This window comes from Apis mellifera, linkage group LG1, assembly GCF_003254395.2.
Source record: "Apis mellifera strain DH4 linkage group LG1, Amel_HAv3.1, whole genome shotgun sequence".
Lineage (NCBI taxonomy): Eukaryota > Metazoa > Arthropoda > Insecta > Hymenoptera > Apidae > Apis > Apis mellifera.
Genome location: NC_037638.1, coordinates 27,644,883 through 27,665,226, shown reverse-complemented (window position 1 = coordinate 27,665,226; position 20,344 = coordinate 27,644,883). Strand labels below are relative to the sequence as shown.

Here is a 20,344-nt window from a genome sequence, read left to right as displayed (position 1 = left end):
CCTTGGATTTCGTAGAAGCTCGGCAAATGCATAAGTGAGGCTAAACTTACCTTTCTCCGCTGTCACATTCTCAAAAACTTTCAAGGAAAGGAAAAGAAAGTATGAGATATTCAGATATTTGCATTACTTTTGAATCGAGCAGTTGTATAGATTTTACAAATACGATTCGAAATTTGATCAAATATTACCAAATATTATATCGAGATAAGTAGGAAAATACAACAAGTATAATTATGTTCTTTTCGTATATAGCATAGAATTTAAAATAATTTTAACGCAATTATATAACTAATATCAATGGATGTACGAATCTCGTTTTAATTTGTAAAAATATATAAAATATTATCGTGAAAAATAAATCGTTAGCTGTATAAGTTAATGATAAAAATTTAAAAATCGTTATATCATTGATCGGTACGATAATTCGAAAAATTCGAAAAAAATGTGTTCGAGATTATATTTAAATTATTTTTGACGCTTGTTGTTGTGCAATTTTTTAATATAGAACAGATTGCGGATAAGAGATAATTTTCTCCAATGAATCTTTGTGACAAATAGATGTTACGCTTTAACTAAATTTTAATCAAATTTATTTATTTATTAATCAAGTTTAGACATTGCAAGATTCATATTGAGTACAATTTTATTTATCGCATAGGATAACACGAGACAACGCGTGGGATTTGGCTTTGGTTTTTAATTTTTTATTATAATGATGCGATGAATTTTTGAAATGTTAATAAGACAAGTTGTGACTAATATAAAAAATTCACTTATAAAAGTGAATTTTTCTGTATTTTATTTTATATAATTTTATGTAATTCTTGTATTAATTTTTGGCCCCTTTTGTATTTTAACATTTATTTTAAATTTATTTATCATATTTCAAAACAATTCTTTAATTTAAACACAATTTTATTTCCTTTTTATATTATATCCTTTTCAGATTTGATCAATTTCTATTTTAAATATTTAATCTTATATTTCTTTCTAATTTTCTAAGGTAATTTTTATATTAAATTAGTTATAGTAATCATTATTATTAATTATTATTATTTTTATTATATATATTTATATTATTTATATATTTACATATATTTATATTATATTCATTATTTATTTTTAGATGTATTTTTATAAGATGTATTCGATGTCTAACAATCTATATATTTATCATATTATGTTTCAATTTTCGCGCGGATTAATAAGGAAATTCAGCTAATCGCTCCAGCCAATCGAAAAACAGCTAAGGCCTAGTGGTTAAACGAATCAGTGCGCATGGCTTTAGTCTATTGTCAAGAAACGTGTGAAGAGTATATATTGCGTCGGCATAAATATATATATATAATTGTGTAAAATTTGATATTGTGCTTATAATTTATAAATTATTTGTGATTTTTATTTAATTTATATATATATATGTTTAATTATTTATCAAGTATTATATAAAAATTCAAGTATATTTCTTCATTGCTCACGCATTGAAATATAATTATCATTTCGATTGAATTCGAGTTGATCCTTGGATTTGAATTTAATTATTGCTTTATTTTAACATCAGTTTATATTATTTATATTCGTATTTTTGTTTTATAGTTCTAATTTTTATTTGTGTTGTTTAGTTTAATTATTGAAATAATTGATTTCGGCGTAATAGGTTAGTTGCATACGACTTTCATGCAAATATAGTAAGATTGACTTATTTTAACAAAAAATCGTATATTATATCTAAATAATTGAAATCTTTTTATTTTATACATATTTTTTTAGTTATTCTTATTCAAATGCATTATTCGTATATTCAATTCATACATTATTTGTTTTAATTTTATGCTTAAAGTTAAAAATATTTCTTATTATTTGGAAGAAACTTTTGGCGATATATATTATTTCTGTATTTATTTTGATATTATATTCAAGCTAGAAAGTGTTTCTCACGAAGGGAAATAGCTATTCGCGATCATGTTATGTTTCGATTGTTGTCAAACTTCGAACATAATTCAAATCGATGATCGAAATTACGACCTAGGGTATCATTCTTCTATAAACAGTCGTCGCGTTTAGACGTCTCGCTTCAGGTATGTCACTAATAATATATCGTTAATTAAAATATATATTATTATTTTTATAATTATTCTTTTATTTTCCATATATTATTATTTTAATTTGCATAATTTATTATTACAATTGATAATTCTTTGAGATAATAACATTTAATTTTTATTATTAACCTATTCTTTGTTCATTGTTAGTTTTATTCAAAATATTTATTTCTTTAATATAATTATTTTTCTAAAATAAAATTTGAATTTGATTATTGTTTTGTTTCAACACGATTAGTTTTAAATTCATATATTTATTCTAAAAATTAGAATGTCTTTTTTACAGATTAATAATTTAAATTATCAGGATAACCTATAAGCGGGAAAAAGAAATTCCAATATGGACGATTATCATAATAATCGTTTTACGTAATGATGTATTCGGAGAAGTGGTAATATTTGATTTTTTGTGTATAAAAGTGGATAGATTTTTATTTTTATCTTTATTTTTTATCGGATTGTGACAATGTTCATTAAATAATACTTCAGTGTAATAATAATACTTCAGTACAAGGTGAATTATTAAGAATATGAAAGTGGATGAAAGTGAATGAAAATGGAACAGATCATAAAATTATATTTCTATTTTGGATTCGTTAGATTATTAGAAAAAATTGTGATCGCGCGCAATGCGGTCAATAGAGTTTGTTTCGTAATAGTATTTTCCATTTTTTAGAATATAATAATTAAATGCAATTATAAACATAATTAAATATAATACGCGAAATTAGAATCAGTGTTTGTTCGCCAATTAAAAAAGATAAACAGACGTTAATAGTTATTAATAGTTATTTTTATTTATTTATTTTTTTCGTTTTAAATATTCGTTTTCGTTTAGAGGTTAGAATTAATGCTCAAGAGAATAAAGAAATCATCCATCACCCGAAAAAGTAATTATCCTTTTTTCTATCTAAATTTTTATTCTATCTAAATTTTTTTATATTGATTTGATTTTTACTATTATTTTATCTTTATCATTATTTTATCTTATTTCCTTTATCGTTACATTTATAATAAATTATAATGGATGAACTTTTTGTTTTAGATATCTCAATCTTTGGGATAACTACTTCATGATGCAGGGATTATTCACATTTAATGGTGAGTCGCATGAATTTTGGTTCCTCTGATCACTCAATCATATCGTAGGACGAAAAATTCGAAACGATACGGGTGATTGGTTGTATATAGAATTTTTCACGAGCACAGTGACCACGGATATTTTTATATATCCGTGAATAGTAACATTTCCTTTTTTTCGTTTCATTTATTAACTCAGGCTAGATCTTCTTGTACATCGCGTTATTTTTTAAATATTAATAATCTTTCAAGTTAGTATAAAATTAAATTATTGTATATAAATATTCGCATTTGAATTAGAGACAAAATATTTGTAATAAATAATAAATAATGCATTTTTAATTCCATTTATATTAATATAATAGTTTTACTTTGAAAATATTACGTTAAATATTACGTTCAAGAAGATACTTCGCGTCAGGTAGATTTTGAAATCGAAGCTATAAATTTTGAATATTTGTTTTGTATTTTCGAAAATACAATGCTTCGATGGAGGAATCGCCTGAGGATATTTTCATTAATAGGAATATTTAACTTTGAGTCAATTCATTGAATTTTATTTTAGTAATTCTTTTTTAATAAATATATTCTTTTCTAATTAGTGTTTTTTTTATAGAATATTAAAATTTCAATAATTTATTATGATGGATGAATAATAAAATGGAATCATTAAAATTTGAAATAGAATGAGATTATGTAAAATTAAAATTCATTAAAATTCATTCCGTTAGATATAAAATGGATATATTAATATTTTTTTAGCTTAGGATTTTCAGGTTTAATTATTATTCCATGCCCATTGCCAGGATCTCATTCACGTGTCCAGGTACTACCTGGGTGAGAGAAAGGCAATGAGCATGATGATCTTAGATCATAAGCTAATAAAAATTTCTCAGCGACTGACGATGCATTAGTGTATCTATGCACGATGTATTTTCCACATTGTATGCGTGTGTATGTGTGTGTGTGTTAGGCTATGGAATTACATCGTTTGTTATTTTCTTTTATTTATTCTATTGTTAATTCAATTACAATTTACAATCGAGATATTACATTTGGAATAAAATAACGTAATAATAATAAATAATAGCATTACTTATTTTTAGTTTTAAATTATAATAATGAAAATTTAAATAGTCATTTCTTTCATCTTCGATCATAAATAATTGAAATTTTTCGTACAAACGCGTTTTGATCGCGTTTCACGCAATGGTCGCTAACAATCGTCAGTCGATTTCAGGAAAATGGTACGTAAAGTTAGAAGTGTGAGAGTAAGTGTGCAAAACTCGGGTGTCGGAAGCGTCCCGGGACGCTTTCCCTAGTGTAGACTTTTTTGCACCCGAGTATTATGCGTGAGAATCGTGGAATGTGTTGGTGTGCCTGTTTTGTCAATTTTTAAATATAGGGATAGATAGAATAGATAATATACTTCTGGTGTGTCTGTTTAATTATAAGTAGGTAGGGCCGTTGTCACTGTCTTTGATCGAATAGTCGCGTTTTCGCGTGACAACCTGTTTCAGGAAGTAAAATTTGAAAGATCGAGGATAAGCTTGAACGAATGAACAGTATGTCAGTCGGTTGCTGGCTTTGTCGATCGATTTTTCGAATTCCGCGGTCGCGAAATACGTTTCGAAATATTTCGAACGTTGCGCTCGAGATTCTGCACGTGTTAAGAACGATCATTGCGATCATTATCCATATACACTTAACTTCTATGATTTAGTCCTTTCTTTTTCCTTCTTCTTTTTCTTTAGCGAATCGAGCCTAGATTTAAGTTTCAGCGGGCATCGCGCTCGAAGGAGGAAGACCGAAGAGGCCCGATAAATTGTCACGAAGAGGGCTGCAACGAATGGCTTCTCATCTTTTGGATCTGTTTTTCGGATTTAAAGAATGGGAAGTCATTGTTACTATTTTGTCACTGTGCTCTTTTTAGCAATATGCGTATACATGTTGTTGTCTGGTCGATTTGCATGCCGGTCCAACGTTCAAATCCAATCAGTCGTAGACATCGCGGTTTTGCATTAACGTTGCGATAAAATAATGATCGCGTTTACTTTTAATTATTTTGATTATAAATTAGCTATTTATTTTATTTTTTATTTTTTTAATATAAAATTAAACTTATAGTGTTGCGATTTGTATCGGATATTTGACGTAGTTTCTCACTTATATAGAATATACCTATTATAATTATTTATAATTTTACGTTAAAATTAATTGCATTGATAAATCGCGTTTTTTATAACAGTATTGCGTTTACAATTTATCCACATTTCTTCTTGAATCGTGGAAATACGTTCTTGTTTCTGGATCATCGATTGGAATCAAATCCATTTGGATGATTGTACGATAGATGATAGCCTTTGATATGGCTGCAATTTTCCGCTATTAGTGTCGCGTATGATAAAATATGAGTGCATAAATTAGTTTATTAAAGTTTTGCAAATAATGAATACATTATTGAAAATATATGTTATCGCGTCTCGTCTCTTTTTTTTCTTTTCTTTTCTTTTTTTGTTTATCAAGTTTACTCGAATTACAAACACAATAAAGCACTCTTCGTATTTTTTTTCTAAAAACTTAGTATATTAGCGTTTGCGAAATAAAAAAGATGTTTCACTCACGGTTTGTTCGGATTTACATTGACTCGGATTATTATTATACTTTGGATAGCCCTTCTGGCTACTTCTTCTTTGCTTTTTTCTTTTCATCGCCCCTTTCTTAACAGAGAATTTGTTACTGAAAATATAATTGAAAAATGTATTCTTTTGTTAATAATAAATATTTTTCACTCGTTAATGATATTATTGAAAATTATTACGATTCAAATGAGATATTTAATTGTAAAAAATTCAAATTTAAATTTTCTAATTCAGATTCAAACTGAATTAGAAAATTTTGGTTAAAATTTTTTAATTCAAATCAAAATTCGCATTTTTTTCAATTGTCATTCTCAATTTTGGTGAGGAAAAAACTAGAAGAATGAAAATTTGTGCGTTACTTAACTATATTTTCATTATTAATTTAATAATTGAGTTTGTTACAAGTTATAAATTGAAGAAGATGAATAGAAAAAAATAAGGATTGTTATAGTAATTGTAGTAAGTTATTATATAATTTTATTAGTTTTATTAGTTTGTTTCAAAAACAAATTTAGCAATGTTAATAAAAATTAAGATACGTTTCAAGGTACTATTTAATATTAGTGAAACAATTTAATAAAGGCACGTATATGTTAATCAATGTGTTGTTCATTTAAATAGATAAAATAACGTAACGTAGATAAATAGAAAATGAATGGGGTGCATGGTTTAGCATGGAGCATTTATTCCGCTTATTTTATTTAATTTTTAAATGTTTTCTAACTATGAATTATTTTTGACGATGAAAATGTAAAATATCGATAGAAATTGATATTTAGTTTTTTTATTTAGTTTTTCCTTGTAACATACAACGTTATTTGTTTTAATCGAAGGATCGAATGTTTTGTAAGTAAATATGTATATATGCATATAGGTGTCAAAAGGAGAATTTATTTGAGAATAAATAAAAATTTTCGCGATAAGAAAAGGATAGGATAAGATGGAATGGATATTAGGATGAATGGAGGTTTAGGAAAATCCGAAATTAGGAAATCGTTTTATTATCACTCAATATATAATGATACCACCGATATATAGCCCATATCAATAATATATCATATATATTATATAAGAAATAATAATATGAGTTAATTGGCTGGAAGCGCGATGATTTTTCGTAAAGAAATTCAAACGATTTAATAATCGTAATTTACATACATTGTACGTACATTATAAGAAAATATTTCTCAAAATATCACGTTTATTCCACATTTTTTCATATCTACTTTGATCTAATTACGATACGTAGATATATATATATATATCTAATATAGCGTTGAAAATTTTGATTTGTAAGGGGAATGAACGCTCGTTCGTTTCGTTTCGTTTCGTTTCATTTCCAAAGTTGGACAGAAAAGCACGAAAATGAATATGCATGCATTCATCGAAACGTGACAGATTAATAGATAAAACGATTACCTGCTTAATCTAATAGTGCTTTTTGTTTCGCGGACCATGAGTGCCCGCTCCCAAAAGTGCACTGCTTCGGGTAAAATGGTATTCTGAAATAAATCAAAATGCACGATTTAAACATTACGTAATTGCTTTTTCACCTTTACTCCTATTATTTCCAAATAAATAAACGATGCGATCGCGACAAACAATTAACAATTTCGTCATAAATTTTTTTTTTTAATTATAATTAGGCATAATTTGTGGGAATCTGTGTAAACCTTCGTGCACGATTATATACGAAGAATGGCGAGAATCGGAGAGAGAGGAAGAAACGACCATCGATATTACTTCCGAATGCTTTAAACAAACGATCGTTGGATGGTTGCGTGTTGTCGAAGGGAGTAAAAGGGTGTAAGAAGGGAGTTACGCTCGAGCGAACGTGCGTCATTAATATCGGCCTAATGGCAAGCGTCTGATAATTAAAACGGAGCCGAACAAACGGGGCTTGGAACATCATGAACGTGCAACGCTTAATTTCATCGTCTTTAATTATTTTTCACCGATTACATTGTAGATGGCGTTTCTCGTTAACAGTTTTACCGATCCAATCTTTCGAATAACGAGCAACCATTTATCGATCTTCTATCCAACGATGGATAGAAGAAGAAGAAGAAGAAGAAGCAGAAAACATTTCGTATAATAATTAAATCAAATCGTGATTTATCATAATAGGATTGCGATTCGAGTCGATTTCTTCTGTTACAAAGCATAGAATTTAACGTGTTTCACGATTGAATTTATTTACGATTAAGATATATATATATTTTTTCAAAATTTCTCAGTGACAAAACGTTGCGGCAAATTCAATTTTTCTTCTGCATTGTCATGTGTTCTCGGCATTGTCCGTTATATACGTAACTGTTACACACACACGTCCACTCCTTATCCTCGTTAGTTTCATTTCGCTCCTCCTCTCTTTTCTTTCCGCGTCGTTCGCTCGTATATGATGTAGCCAACGTTCCCTTTATCGCTACACGGGAGAAGCGGTGTTCTCCTTTATCACGATATTCCGTAAATCTAGAAATATCTTTTCGTCGTTGTTCTGTTTCTATCGATATGAGAAATTTTCTATATATCGCATATCGTCGAGCGATTCTTTTTTATTAACGTGTACTACTTATGCTTTTTCTATTATCATATTTGTATCAAGTAACGATATACGTTCATCTATTGATTAAAATTAATATTCGTAGAAATATAATTCGTATCGCAAAAATTATCCAAATTATATCTATATTTTTATTATTAACAAAACGATTTAGATATCATTTCTTTGGCGTTTTATCACGAATATAGAAAAGTGTAAAATTGAATTGTCATTAAAATCGTAATGTTCCGTGACTGGTGAAATTCTTCAAGATGGATGAATATAGAAGAAAAGTATAGGAAGATATTCTAAAAAAGGAAAAAAGGAAAAAAAAGCGGATGGAAGAATTAATTTTTCACAGATTATCGAAAAATAGCGTATATAGAGAGATTGTTGGCGCGGATTACGAAAAAAATAGAGAAGAAACGAATCGGTGTTGCTTTATCGAATTTCGCGGTCGGTTAGATGCCGGTATTAAATGGAAATGTCGAGTCTTATTTAAATTTTAGATGCAATTAGATTCATTTACTCTGGCGGTGGCAATTATTCGAGTTACGGAGCAAGATGGCGGCGGTATCCTGGTGAAAATTTTCGGAATAAATGAACCGCGCGCGAGTCGTGATGTTACGAAATCGTTGGCTGACCCGACCAACACCGTTTCTACTTCGAATACCATCATTTCTCCCTTTCTCCTTCCTTTCCAACATTCGACATTCATCGCCGCGCGATTTAGCCATCTCGACTGACTGCTGTTTTATTACCGTGAAACCAATTATCTTTATTCTTTTTTTTTTTTCTCCGACGAATCGATAGGATCGAGTTGATAGGATCGAGTTGAGAATCGCGGAAAGATTCGTAAATATCGCGTTCGCGAATACTTGGAAAGATGGAAGAAAGGAGGAGAGCGGGAGAGATTAACGCGCAGTTGAACGGAGAAATTTAGAAGATAGAGGGCAAATACAGGGTACGGATGGCAAATATGGCTTTTCGCCGTGTTTGACGATCGATCCGATGCTCGTTCACCGGAGAAGGGAGCAATCGGTTTTCAACCTCTGCTCCCTTGCGAGATTATCATACGACCGACTATTATGCGGAGTAAACGGGGATGGCCCCGCGTGTTCCAAGCTTGCCAGGTGCTCTGATTGAAATGCGCCCGGTAATTTCCGCTTATTTGCCGCATACACCTATACCCGCCGTGGTGTGGTACGTTAGGACCGGTACGTTGCCGGTAACGTTTGATACGACGGAGAACGCATCCATTTTCCACGCTCCATTTAGATTTCCCATATGCCATATATCTATGTATATCGGGATAGAAGGTAGGGTAAAAGCTGTCACGATTATGCGTGCATCGTTCTCGGCCATTCGTTTCGCATAGTAACCGCTAATTAAATCGATCGATATTAATCGTCGCTTAGGAAAAGATAATCGGCCGCGTTAAACGTTACGCTTCGTTGGATAATTTTCGATCGATGGATACGGGCCAAGACGCCGATTTTATACGATTCGGAAGGGAAGAAGCCTTCGCTTCGAACGTCGATATACGCGATTCGGAACATACGATCGATTTTTCGACTCGATAGGAGAAAGAAAGAATAATCGAAAAATTGTATCAATTTACGTTTCGAGTTACTTACGTTGATGAGATCCAGTTTTTCGTCGTCCAACCTGCAACACGAAAATTTATGATAAAACTCGTGGTGAAACTCGTGGATAGAGAAAGAATGAGTATGATCGAGTAATAACGTTATTAAACTTCGATCGAAGTTGTTCTCCAATAATCGATGTAAAAATGTGAAAAATTGCGAATCGAAAATGATAGGTGCCAATTTCTAATTGCGCGTATTATACTCCCGATATATACTCCGTAGAAAGGCGTTGATTCAAGCGTTCATTATGCGATCGATTTTTCGTATTTCGATGCGAACCAACGTCTCTCATCGACGCCATCATAGAATTATACCGCGGAATGGAACATCACGTTGCGTTTCGAGAGCAATCTCTTCTAGTCGTCGTCACATTGCTGTATAACGCGACGTTTCGCGTGGATATATCGAGCAAAAGTTTTGGCAGGAAACGTCGAGCGGAATGTGGAGGATAGGACGGCGATACTAGCCGAAAAAAGAGGGGGGGAAAAAAAGAAGAAAAATACGAGAAGGAGACACAACGGTACCTACCTCCTACAAGTTTAATCCTACACGCGATTCTTTTCTTGTACAACTTGTTCGCATCTTTCCCTCTTCCACCTTTCTCATCTTTTTCCTTCCCCCTTTCCCCTGTCTATCTCCCCGTTCCATCTTTTGCTTCTTCCCACGTTATTACGTCGTGCACTTTTTGCATCACGTAATAAAACGTTTGGCCTTTTTCCCATTCTTTTTTCTTTCGTTAACGTTCCCTTTTTAATTTAGCTACGAAACAGCAACATTATTACGTTTTATACGATTTTCTAACCAGAATATTCTCTCGTTTTTTCTTAAGATGATATTTTTCTTCTTTTCCCTTTTTTCCCTTTAAAAAATTAAAAACAATCGTGAAATGAAAAAAAAGTTTGTAAACGCGATATCGACGAATTATTTTCAATTATCGCGTTACTGGAAAAAACGCTCAATTTGATTTGATCAACCGTCCTATTTGCGTAAAAAGCATTTCCTTTTTCTTATTTTTTATTACTTTTAAAACATTTTAAATTAGAGATTTTATGGAATTAAAATTACACGATGGAAAGTTGGACGCGAATCGCAACGATCTATCGATTAGCAAAGATAAAAGTATAGGCGCGCTTGAAACGATGTTTAAAACATTTTTCCTACGACGAACGGGTCTATCGGAGTGGACGAGACGCGAGATTTAGCCAAGATAAAGCGTGGATAACGGTGCAAATCTGTTTTTCATCGAATTCGGTCAATTTTGAAAAGATACGAATCAATCGGTCGAATCATGTGTGTTCGACTTTGCGACAATTTATCCCTTATCTTTTTTCCAATGATATACTGTAACGTAACGATTTAATTCGTAAATTTTATACCTCGCTACCTTCAGCTCGATCGTATCAATTTCTAATAATTTCGCGTTTATCTTGGATCGTGCATTTCGTTTTTATAATAATAGGGACGGAACGCTGGATAAAACACTCGTCGAGTATTTCGATTAATTCGTTTATTGTTATCGCGCGATATATAAACGCGATATTGAGATTGGAATTGAAGATTCGAATGGCTTGGAGGTTAACGTGTAAGAAATTAATTTTAGAAAAAGAAGATAAATTTCCATTTCGATACGCAAAAATCGACGCAGAAGCGCAGTAGAATTAATTACAAAGCAGCGAGAATCGCGGGTTGATAATTTTCGCGTTAGCGGCATTCACCGATCAACCCTGATTCGATGTCGTAACCGGTGTTGTTGCTAGCACAACACCGGTCTCGAGCCGAGCGACGAACGAGATTGTTGGAATATTTGGCATGCTGTTGGCGCATCGTGAGCCTGCCAACGACCTTTCGATAAATCGGATTCCCGACCTTCCCGGGTATCGAATCGCATTTCCACCGCAACACTTGCCGCGCTCCAAGACAAATGCAAATTGGAAATTGCTAATTTTTTCTTTTTTCTTTAATTTCTTTCTTCCAATGGAGGAGAGAATGAAAAACTTCTTAAACGAGTATTTATAAAATGGACGATTTGTAAATAGCGAAGCGTCGTTTAGAACGACTGATTGAAAACTCGATAGGATTAATTAATCGCGATGGACGTTGTTGGCGTTGGCGTCGAACAGGGGAGGATCGGTTGAATCGGAACTGCGCGATGTAACAACCCGTTAAACACTGGAACTGATTATTATGATTTATATTATGATTTACCGATATATGATCGCGTATGTTCACCCGTATTATGCCAAATACGAGATATAAAGAACGAAGCGATCGGTAACGTATACAAACGTATCCATATAATGTAACAACCCATCGTATAAATGGGTATAGAATTCGTGGCTGATTTCGAGTTAAAATTACGGCGAGGCTATCGAAAATTATATGTGTATAGTTTTCAAATTTCGAGAGCTATTTGTTATTTCTGGTTGATCGGTCGTTTTTTTCGATATCGATTTTCTCGGGTTTGTCAATTTTCCAGTGGGAAATTAATAGCCTTCAAAGTTACTCTCCTCTCGCGGTGTAATCGAATTCCAGAAGCAGCAGGCAGACGCGGTTCGATAAATCGAGAAATCCGTGCCGTTGCTTCTGGAAGGGCGCCAATTATTGGACGGGATAACGAGGATCAGCGGTGACGAAGCGCAGCGGCGCTCGTGCTAAATCTAATTAGATAAACCGATCTTTGCGGATGTCCAATTCTGCGAGTACACAGCCACTAGCTATATGTATATAGCGGCGAGAGCAAATATCCTCGCTCGTGTACATCGATGTTTTCTCGTGCATCTATGCGCTAATATCTACCGATGTGAAAATAAATCTAAAAGTTACGATGTAAAAGATTAAAAGATCCGTCAAATTTACGATTATAATCGTTGGAACGATAGAATTTCTTACTTTTTCCGCTTACTTTTGCGAGATATCATCGTATCTCGAAAAATATCGGATAGGGATGCATCGATAAAGATTATTCGAAGATATTTATATTTGGAAGATACATCGATTTGAATTTAATTTTCATTTTGAAACGTGGAAAGATCGGTCCAATTAGTTGGAGATTAAAGAGAATAGTCGAGCTCTTTTTTCTTTTTTTTCTATCGGTATTTATTCGCATTTACTGACACAATGAATCGAAGCGTTATCGAGCGAAACTTGTTATCTTTTAAAACGTTAAAATTGATCAAAATCGATCGATCGAATAGTTGAGGAACGAAGAAAGCGAGAGGATATAAGGAAATTCGAATCTCCTCGACGATTAAAGATTTCGCGTGGCGAGTGAGAAGTTAAGAAGGAGAACGTAAAAATATCAAAGCCATTTTCTTTTTTAACGTAGCACGAAAGAGATTCAAAGCGATGAAGTTTATGAAGAGAGCGATGTAAACTGAGATGAGTGAGCACGAAAATACGATAGATTTCACGACAGATTTTTGCAAATTTTGGTCTATCGACTCGATCATTCGTTTCATTCGTCGTATTTGGAATACGAATCGGCGTTAAGAATTCTCGATAATCGATAAAATTCGGAGAAACGAAGAATCATCGTTTCGACGAGATATTGCTGGTATCGTAAATATTTAAACGAAGTAACAGGTTTTGCTTCGGCATTAACGATTGCAAGAGATTCGTGTTGAAAGCGCGAATGAATCGATAAATACCCGTCGTTCGTGTAGAGATTAATTTTCGCATCGATAAAATTGGAAGTGAATTCTTTTATTCTCGTAACGTTTCATCGGATAAAAGAGAAAGTAAGTAAGCGTAAGAAACGAGAGAAAGGAAAAGAAAGGAAAGAAGGAAAAGAAAGGGAAGAAAGAGAAGAAAAGAAAAGAAAAGAAAGGGGAAAGCGAGGATGAAAAGAAAAGCGCGGAGAGATAGAAAGATCCCGAAGGAATCCGAAATAAGCGAAGCGATCTCGCGTCTTCGTATTGGCGCGTGGTCGTCGTGCCCGTTTTCTCTCGGTACGTCGTTTGCGCTCGAGAACCTGGAACAAAGCTCTTAACTTCCGTAATTTCAATTTCAGATTATTCGTCTCGGTATTGCCGTAATACGGTTTCGCGTGCATTGTCAGCCGTAGCCGTCACGGGATTCGCAGCTGGTGCGGTACAAATTGAATTTCCATGTGGAGGCTGGCTGCTTGACAGTCAGATATGTCGTTACTTCGTCGAGCTTCTATCGATACAAACCGGTGGTAAATATTTCATCGTCGATAGTTACTCGAATCCGTATATATCTCATATATCCTATACGTAGTGGTAAGATAAACGACGAGTATCGTAGACACTTTGATTTCGATCGTTCGCGGATCGAGGTAGTTTATTTAAAAACTTCGTTACCAATTTTTTTATGTTTTTTTAACTAAAGGTCGTAAAATTTTTTTACAAATTCACCAGCAGCACGAAGAAAAATTAAGATTCGTATATATATTTCGTTATACTACGTTGTTCGAATATTATGAAATTACTGTTTGTAGTTAGATCGATTCTCGTCGGGTTAAGTCTCTTTTTTCTCCACGATTCCAGTTGACATTTCGATGCAAAACTGAAATATACCACGCAACGCGTGGAACTCGCTCCCCGATTACGTTGGGTCATAGTGTCGCATGGTTGGCACGATTTTTCAATTTTAAATATATAATTTATACAATATATAATTTTAAAGAGCAGAAGGAGTTTGTCGTTTCATAATCGAACCGATAAAGTAATAAATCATTTTGTATATATTTCGCGCTATCGATAAACTCGATTCGAAGTCGGTCGCGAAGCGAGAGATGTTTGCATCCGTTTGAAATCGAATTTAATGCTATATTATTCCATTTTTTCTCTTTTTTTTTTTTTAAATAAAGTATTGTCCAATGTATGGACCAATTTATTTTATTTGAATTATTGTTGTTATTTCGGTACACGGTATAATTCAGGTAAAATTTTAAACGGTAAGATTTTAAAGTTGGACGCACGATAAGAAATACGACGAATAAAACAAGTATAAAAATAATATTTTTTATCGCGACATGTTTGGCGTCGCGTGAGAACGAAAAGTACTGAGAAATTGAGGTCACGTACGGCTCGCGCATCGCGTATATTTTAAATTGTTGGTGTAATTTTCGCACACATTAAAATAAGAGTGGTGTATGGGCGTAGACTCAGAGAGAGGCTTCCAACCTGGGTGAACAGTAGCTCTACGACCACGGCAACAGCCTACGCTTTGTGCCTGGGAATAGTACGCCCTTTTGTATACCCGTAACCTTTCGTGATCGTGAATCTTCGGGACAATAGTCTTCGAGATTCAATCGAACAATTTCAAACCGAGTAACGAAATGTCCAGATAATTCCAACTAACGACTAACTTTTCCAATCTCGAAGCGGAAATTTCCTATTTTTTATTAAAAAAAAAAAAAAAACAGATTTTATATTAATATTATGAAATTTCATTTATCGCAGAGATACGCGTAAAAGATTGGAAGCGGATGGAGTCAAAGAAGAAATTCGTTTTCGGAAACGAGACGGAACGGATTAAAATTTCAACCGATCGAGGAAGCGCGTTAAGATTCTGTCCTTGTAAAAGAAATCAAAGGATGAAACTCTTATCGTACGAGATTAAAGATTGCTGAGTCGAGGAGTTCGGGATAACCGGTTTTCGCTTTCTAATAATCGGAGAAATAACGAACCGAGTTTCTATCTCGCCTAACTTTTAAATCCTTTAAATCCAATCCAACATTCTTCGATACGAACCGATTTCTTCTTTTTTTTTCAGATATCGACTTATTATTTATTGAACGATTCCAGTTTAATAATAGTGAATAATTAATAGTGAATAACGCGTTCATATTATTTACTATCGTAGCTAATACGTTCAAAATTGTCGCGATCGATCCTCTTCTTTTTTCTTCCGTTTTTTTCTTCTTCGTAGATAGACACGCGTAATTTTTCTATCGTTTTTTTGAATAATCGCTCATCGATGTTACGTGGGTATAATTTTCGTGCGGATGAATTACGGCAATGATAATTATGCGACGTGGAATAGAAGGACATTTGTCTACGTACATCGATGGCAGTGGCGCGTCGAAACACCGCATTGATGATAATGATGACATCGTAATTCGCAGAACGATAGTGGTCGATACGCTCGAATCGGACACGGGTGAAGGGATATGGCGTATCTATCGAAGGGCTAGGGACGCTGAAAACAGTGTCACTCGTTTCATTCATCGTGAATACAAACGTATATGCGTGGAGTGATCGAGAGATCGATTAAGCGCGATGAATAGGAGGTAAACGAGATCGTGCGTAATGCGTATTATAATTGGAATTGGTGCATCCGCCAAAATTAAGTGGGATGCGATAAATATGCAAAACTTTGATTTCGTTCTTCGAATTCGTCCATAAAAATTATATTATCAAGAACGCGCGATCGAATGAAAAATATTCTACTTGCAAAATCGTGCTGCTTTTTTTTTCTTTTTCATTTTTTTATCGATAATTGTTCGACGAAACTCTCTCATCAATTTGAACGAGAATCGACGATTGCTTCTTGTAACGTTTCTAATCGTAAAAATGGAAGAAAGTCGAGCGTTTCGTCGAATATACGTAGATATAAGTTAAATTGGATATTTCTCTAGGAAAATGCGCATATTCACGGAATGTCCAATGAATCAGGGACTTCTGTAGTGATTTATAACTATACGGGGATGGAGGCAATGCGGACGATGCGCGGGTCTCGTGGGGCTAAGAGTTAGACCATAAACGTTGCGGTATACTGCAACTTTACGGACGTTATGCACAAATCTATCACGATCAACGGATTTCCGGAGACGTTTAGAAGCGATCGCTTGTTCGGTTTCCCAACCTTACCCTATCGCGTTTCATGTACGTATATTTACAACTTGTATCCCGATAATCTTTCACGCACATCTATACAATATTCCGTATACGAAACTTGTCATCCTCCAATAATCCCGATTCTTGGATATCACAGGGACATATTGAATGCGGTTAAAGATTAATTTTGCCACGTAAATTATATAAATATAATAATTATCGTCGATATGATTAAACGGAAAAATCATTTTTTATGATTTTTATGTGATTTATTTTGGTAAAAAAAAAAAAAGATAAATATCGAATATTTGAACGTGCATGTACGATAAATAGAACAACGTGTATTGGCATGAAGCGTTGTGAGAGAAAGAGAGAGAGAGGGAGAGAGAGAGGAGAGAAGAGAATTTAACAAATGGAAAACGGAAAAAGCGTCTGAACTATGAGAGATGTACTCGTCCACCAAAGAGAGGTACCGCGTCGTCCCTTTCACATGGTTGCATTCGACTGCAGGTGTAGCACCAGACACTTTAATTCTGGAGAGTGCATCATTTGCATCCTGGACGAGCGACCACGTCTCGAGAATCACCGACCGGAATCAAATACGAATAAAAATAAAGCATCATCGTATAAGCGAAGAGCGTTTATCGAGATTAACGAGAACGTACCTCTTCGTTTTTATTAATCGCAATTTTATTTTCGTCCTGATATTTGCATAACGACGTCAAATTTGTTACTTGCCGTTGAACGAGAGATTAATGCTTAAACGGTTGATAAACGGACACGCATTATGCACGCGAGCTGAAGCTTAAAAAGGTGATCGATGATCCGTTGATCGACTCTACACATTCTCCGCGCCATAAAATTGCGTTGGACGCGAGGTCGCGCGTGGATCGAAGAATCGAAGAAAAGTCGAACATTTTTTTCATCGTTTCGAATCTTTTACGATCCTTTTACGATCCAAAATTACACTATTCAAGAGTAGGTACGAGTGAAACTACGAACGAAGATTCGGGCGAAGTAATAACGAAATAAGTATTCGCGGTTTCATTATAAGCATAAGACGCGATATTACGCGAAATAAAAAAAAAAAAAAGGAAAAAGTATTGCAACGAATAGGAAGATATCGCAGAATTTTTCATAAATGTTAATTTTACAGGGAAATCGCAGGAACGAACTGTCGCGCATACGCATACATTGTCGTCGGAGTTGGTGATTTAATTAATTACCAGCAAAAAATGTTTTCACGTAGTACAGAAACTCATTAGCAGAGCAATTCGTGAAGGGGCGTGTATCCGCTTGAGTTTGCGAGCTCTCCGGAAAACAATAACTCTGATTTATTTCACGGTAAAAATATCCGCCGTTAGGGGAGGCCGTGTCTACAACCAACTTTTCCACCCACTACCATTCTTAATTTACATTTTAATATTTGATCCGACGACGATAAACTATCTTAAAATTTATTCCTTTAATTAACTATGTCAATCGGTACGGAAAAACATTGTTATTTATAAGCGTTTGCCAAGTAAAATTTTGTTTGCATGGAAGAAAGTGGTTATTCGTTTCGAAACGATATCATCGACGAAGAATATCGAGAGAGAAATAAAGATTCGCGCAACGTTGGAAATTTTCCAACTTGCAATCGTATTGGGTGTTTACCAAACGTTTGAATCTTGGTTGACTCGAATATATTTGATTCTGGCTGTTGAAAGGCTAAAGAACAAATATATATATATATAAGAGAAAGTTTTTCGTTCAAACGCGAATGACGCGTTTCTCAAAACGACCAGAGATAATTTACAGAGTCGAGGCCTGTTGCGAGTCTATTCATCCTTGATACAGATTTCACGGTCGATCGGGAAATGGACGTTTAAAGCAAACGACGAGGGAAATGCAATTTGTCCACTTATCTCGGTGTCGGAAGAAGTTAGCGGCACGAGTTAACGAGCATTCGAGTGAATATTTAGCGGCAGCGTGTGTATACATAGACGTAGAAATAGGGCCGATTTTGGCGCAGGTGTCCGCAACGACGATTCCGCTCGCTCGATTCGTCTCTCTCGAAGCGAATCGGCGCAAATCCGTTCGTTCCAAACTTGCGTGATTTTTACACGCAAATATAAATTCTGACAAACGAACGGTTGCTCGCGCGCGATATTGTACGCATTAATTTGAAGCGCGACGTGTGCATGTTGCGCCGCGTCGCTCGTTTCCCCGTCCAGGGTTAACATTAAAAAGGATCAAGGGACATTGATCGATGCTTATCCATTATCGACATTTATTGCGCGAAACCGAAGGGTACGTCGTTTCCATCTATCGAGCGTCAAAATACACATGGAACAAAAAAAGAAAAAAGAAATAAAGAAAAAGAAAAAGAAAAATTTTCCAATCTATTCTACGATTGCTATAATCGGGTACACGAAATCGATTCGAATCGTTACATATCAAAATTGAACGATAGCCGAATGAAAGTGTATTTTGTTTATAATTTTGATTTATATATATATTTTTCCATCCATTGATAGCGGATAATAATAATGGCATATCGGAGACGTTACTTTTGCTTTCGTAATTCTTAACACCCGACTGCACTTTCTAGGCCAAGTAGGTGAAAGTAAATACGTTGCAAAAGTCAAGTTGAATAGCATGAGAATCGGTTGCCGCGCGATCAACTACAATACGATTCTCGCGTAATACTCTTTGTCTTCGGAACGTTATAACGAAACATTCGTTTCGATTATGATTAGAAATGTAATCGAGATTTTTGCGATTCCAGACGGATTATTCTTAATTCTTGTTCTCTTCGTTTGGAAAAAATATTATCGATCATATCGATTATTGAATGTGGAACAACAACGAATTTCGAACACGAATACACCTTCGTCGATAATTTATTTGATCGATTTCCGCTAAACTAAAATATACGATGTTTCTGTACGATGCAAACCGATTTATTTCGTTTTTACTTGCAAAGCGTGTTTATACGCACCGGATGGATAAAACGAGGAATTAATCAAAAACAGCTGGAAATGAGCCGGATTAATTACGATAATTAACGAGGTTCGAATCTCGATTCATGCGTGATTGTATTATCGAACGGTAATGAGTTTTAACAGGAAATAAAAATAATCGATCTGTTGTGGAACTAAACGTAAATAATAGTAATAGTCCGGATGTATTTTATATCGTATATACATAAGAATTTTTTTTTACGTAATTCTGCGAAATAGTTCTGCGAATAAGTAATTTTTATCTTCGATCGAAATTGCATCGTTAATATTCGCGCGAGAACGTAAATATTTCAACCGCTTTGATAAGAATACAAATTTGTGTCTTCTGTTTTTTTAGTGTTTCAGAGAAAAATTATGCGAGAAAAAAGACGAAAAGCAGTTTCTTTTCAGGAAAGGAAATTGTCGAGAAACGAATACTTTTGCGCGTAAAACTGCGAATTCGATCAGAAAAAATAGAACACACTTTACATTTTTATTTGACCATGAAAAATAGGATAAAAAGAAGTACGACATTGATCTTT

General features: G+C 33.9%; 1 protein-coding gene across 6 annotated transcripts in view; it reads right to left on the bottom strand.

Annotated features, from left to right (window-relative positions):
• Positions 1-20,344, bottom strand: part of LOC409923 (leishmanolysin-like peptidase) — an 85,294-nt gene that overhangs the window by 11,022 nt on the left and 53,928 nt on the right. For 4 of the 6 annotated variants that reach the window (XM_026442083.1, XM_026442077.1, XM_016912869.2 and 1 more), the window contains 2 exons: positions 10,004-10,034; positions 7,244-7,326 (listed from right to left, as the gene is read on the bottom strand). In XM_026442083.1, coding sequence (XP_026297868.1) covers positions 7,244-7,326; positions 10,004-10,034 — 114 coding nt within the window. Of the gene's footprint in view, positions 1-5,806; positions 5,921-7,243; positions 7,327-10,003; positions 10,035-20,344 lie in introns of those variants that run through there. The other 2 variants (XM_026442085.1, XM_016912866.2) reach the window with 2 other exon arrangements.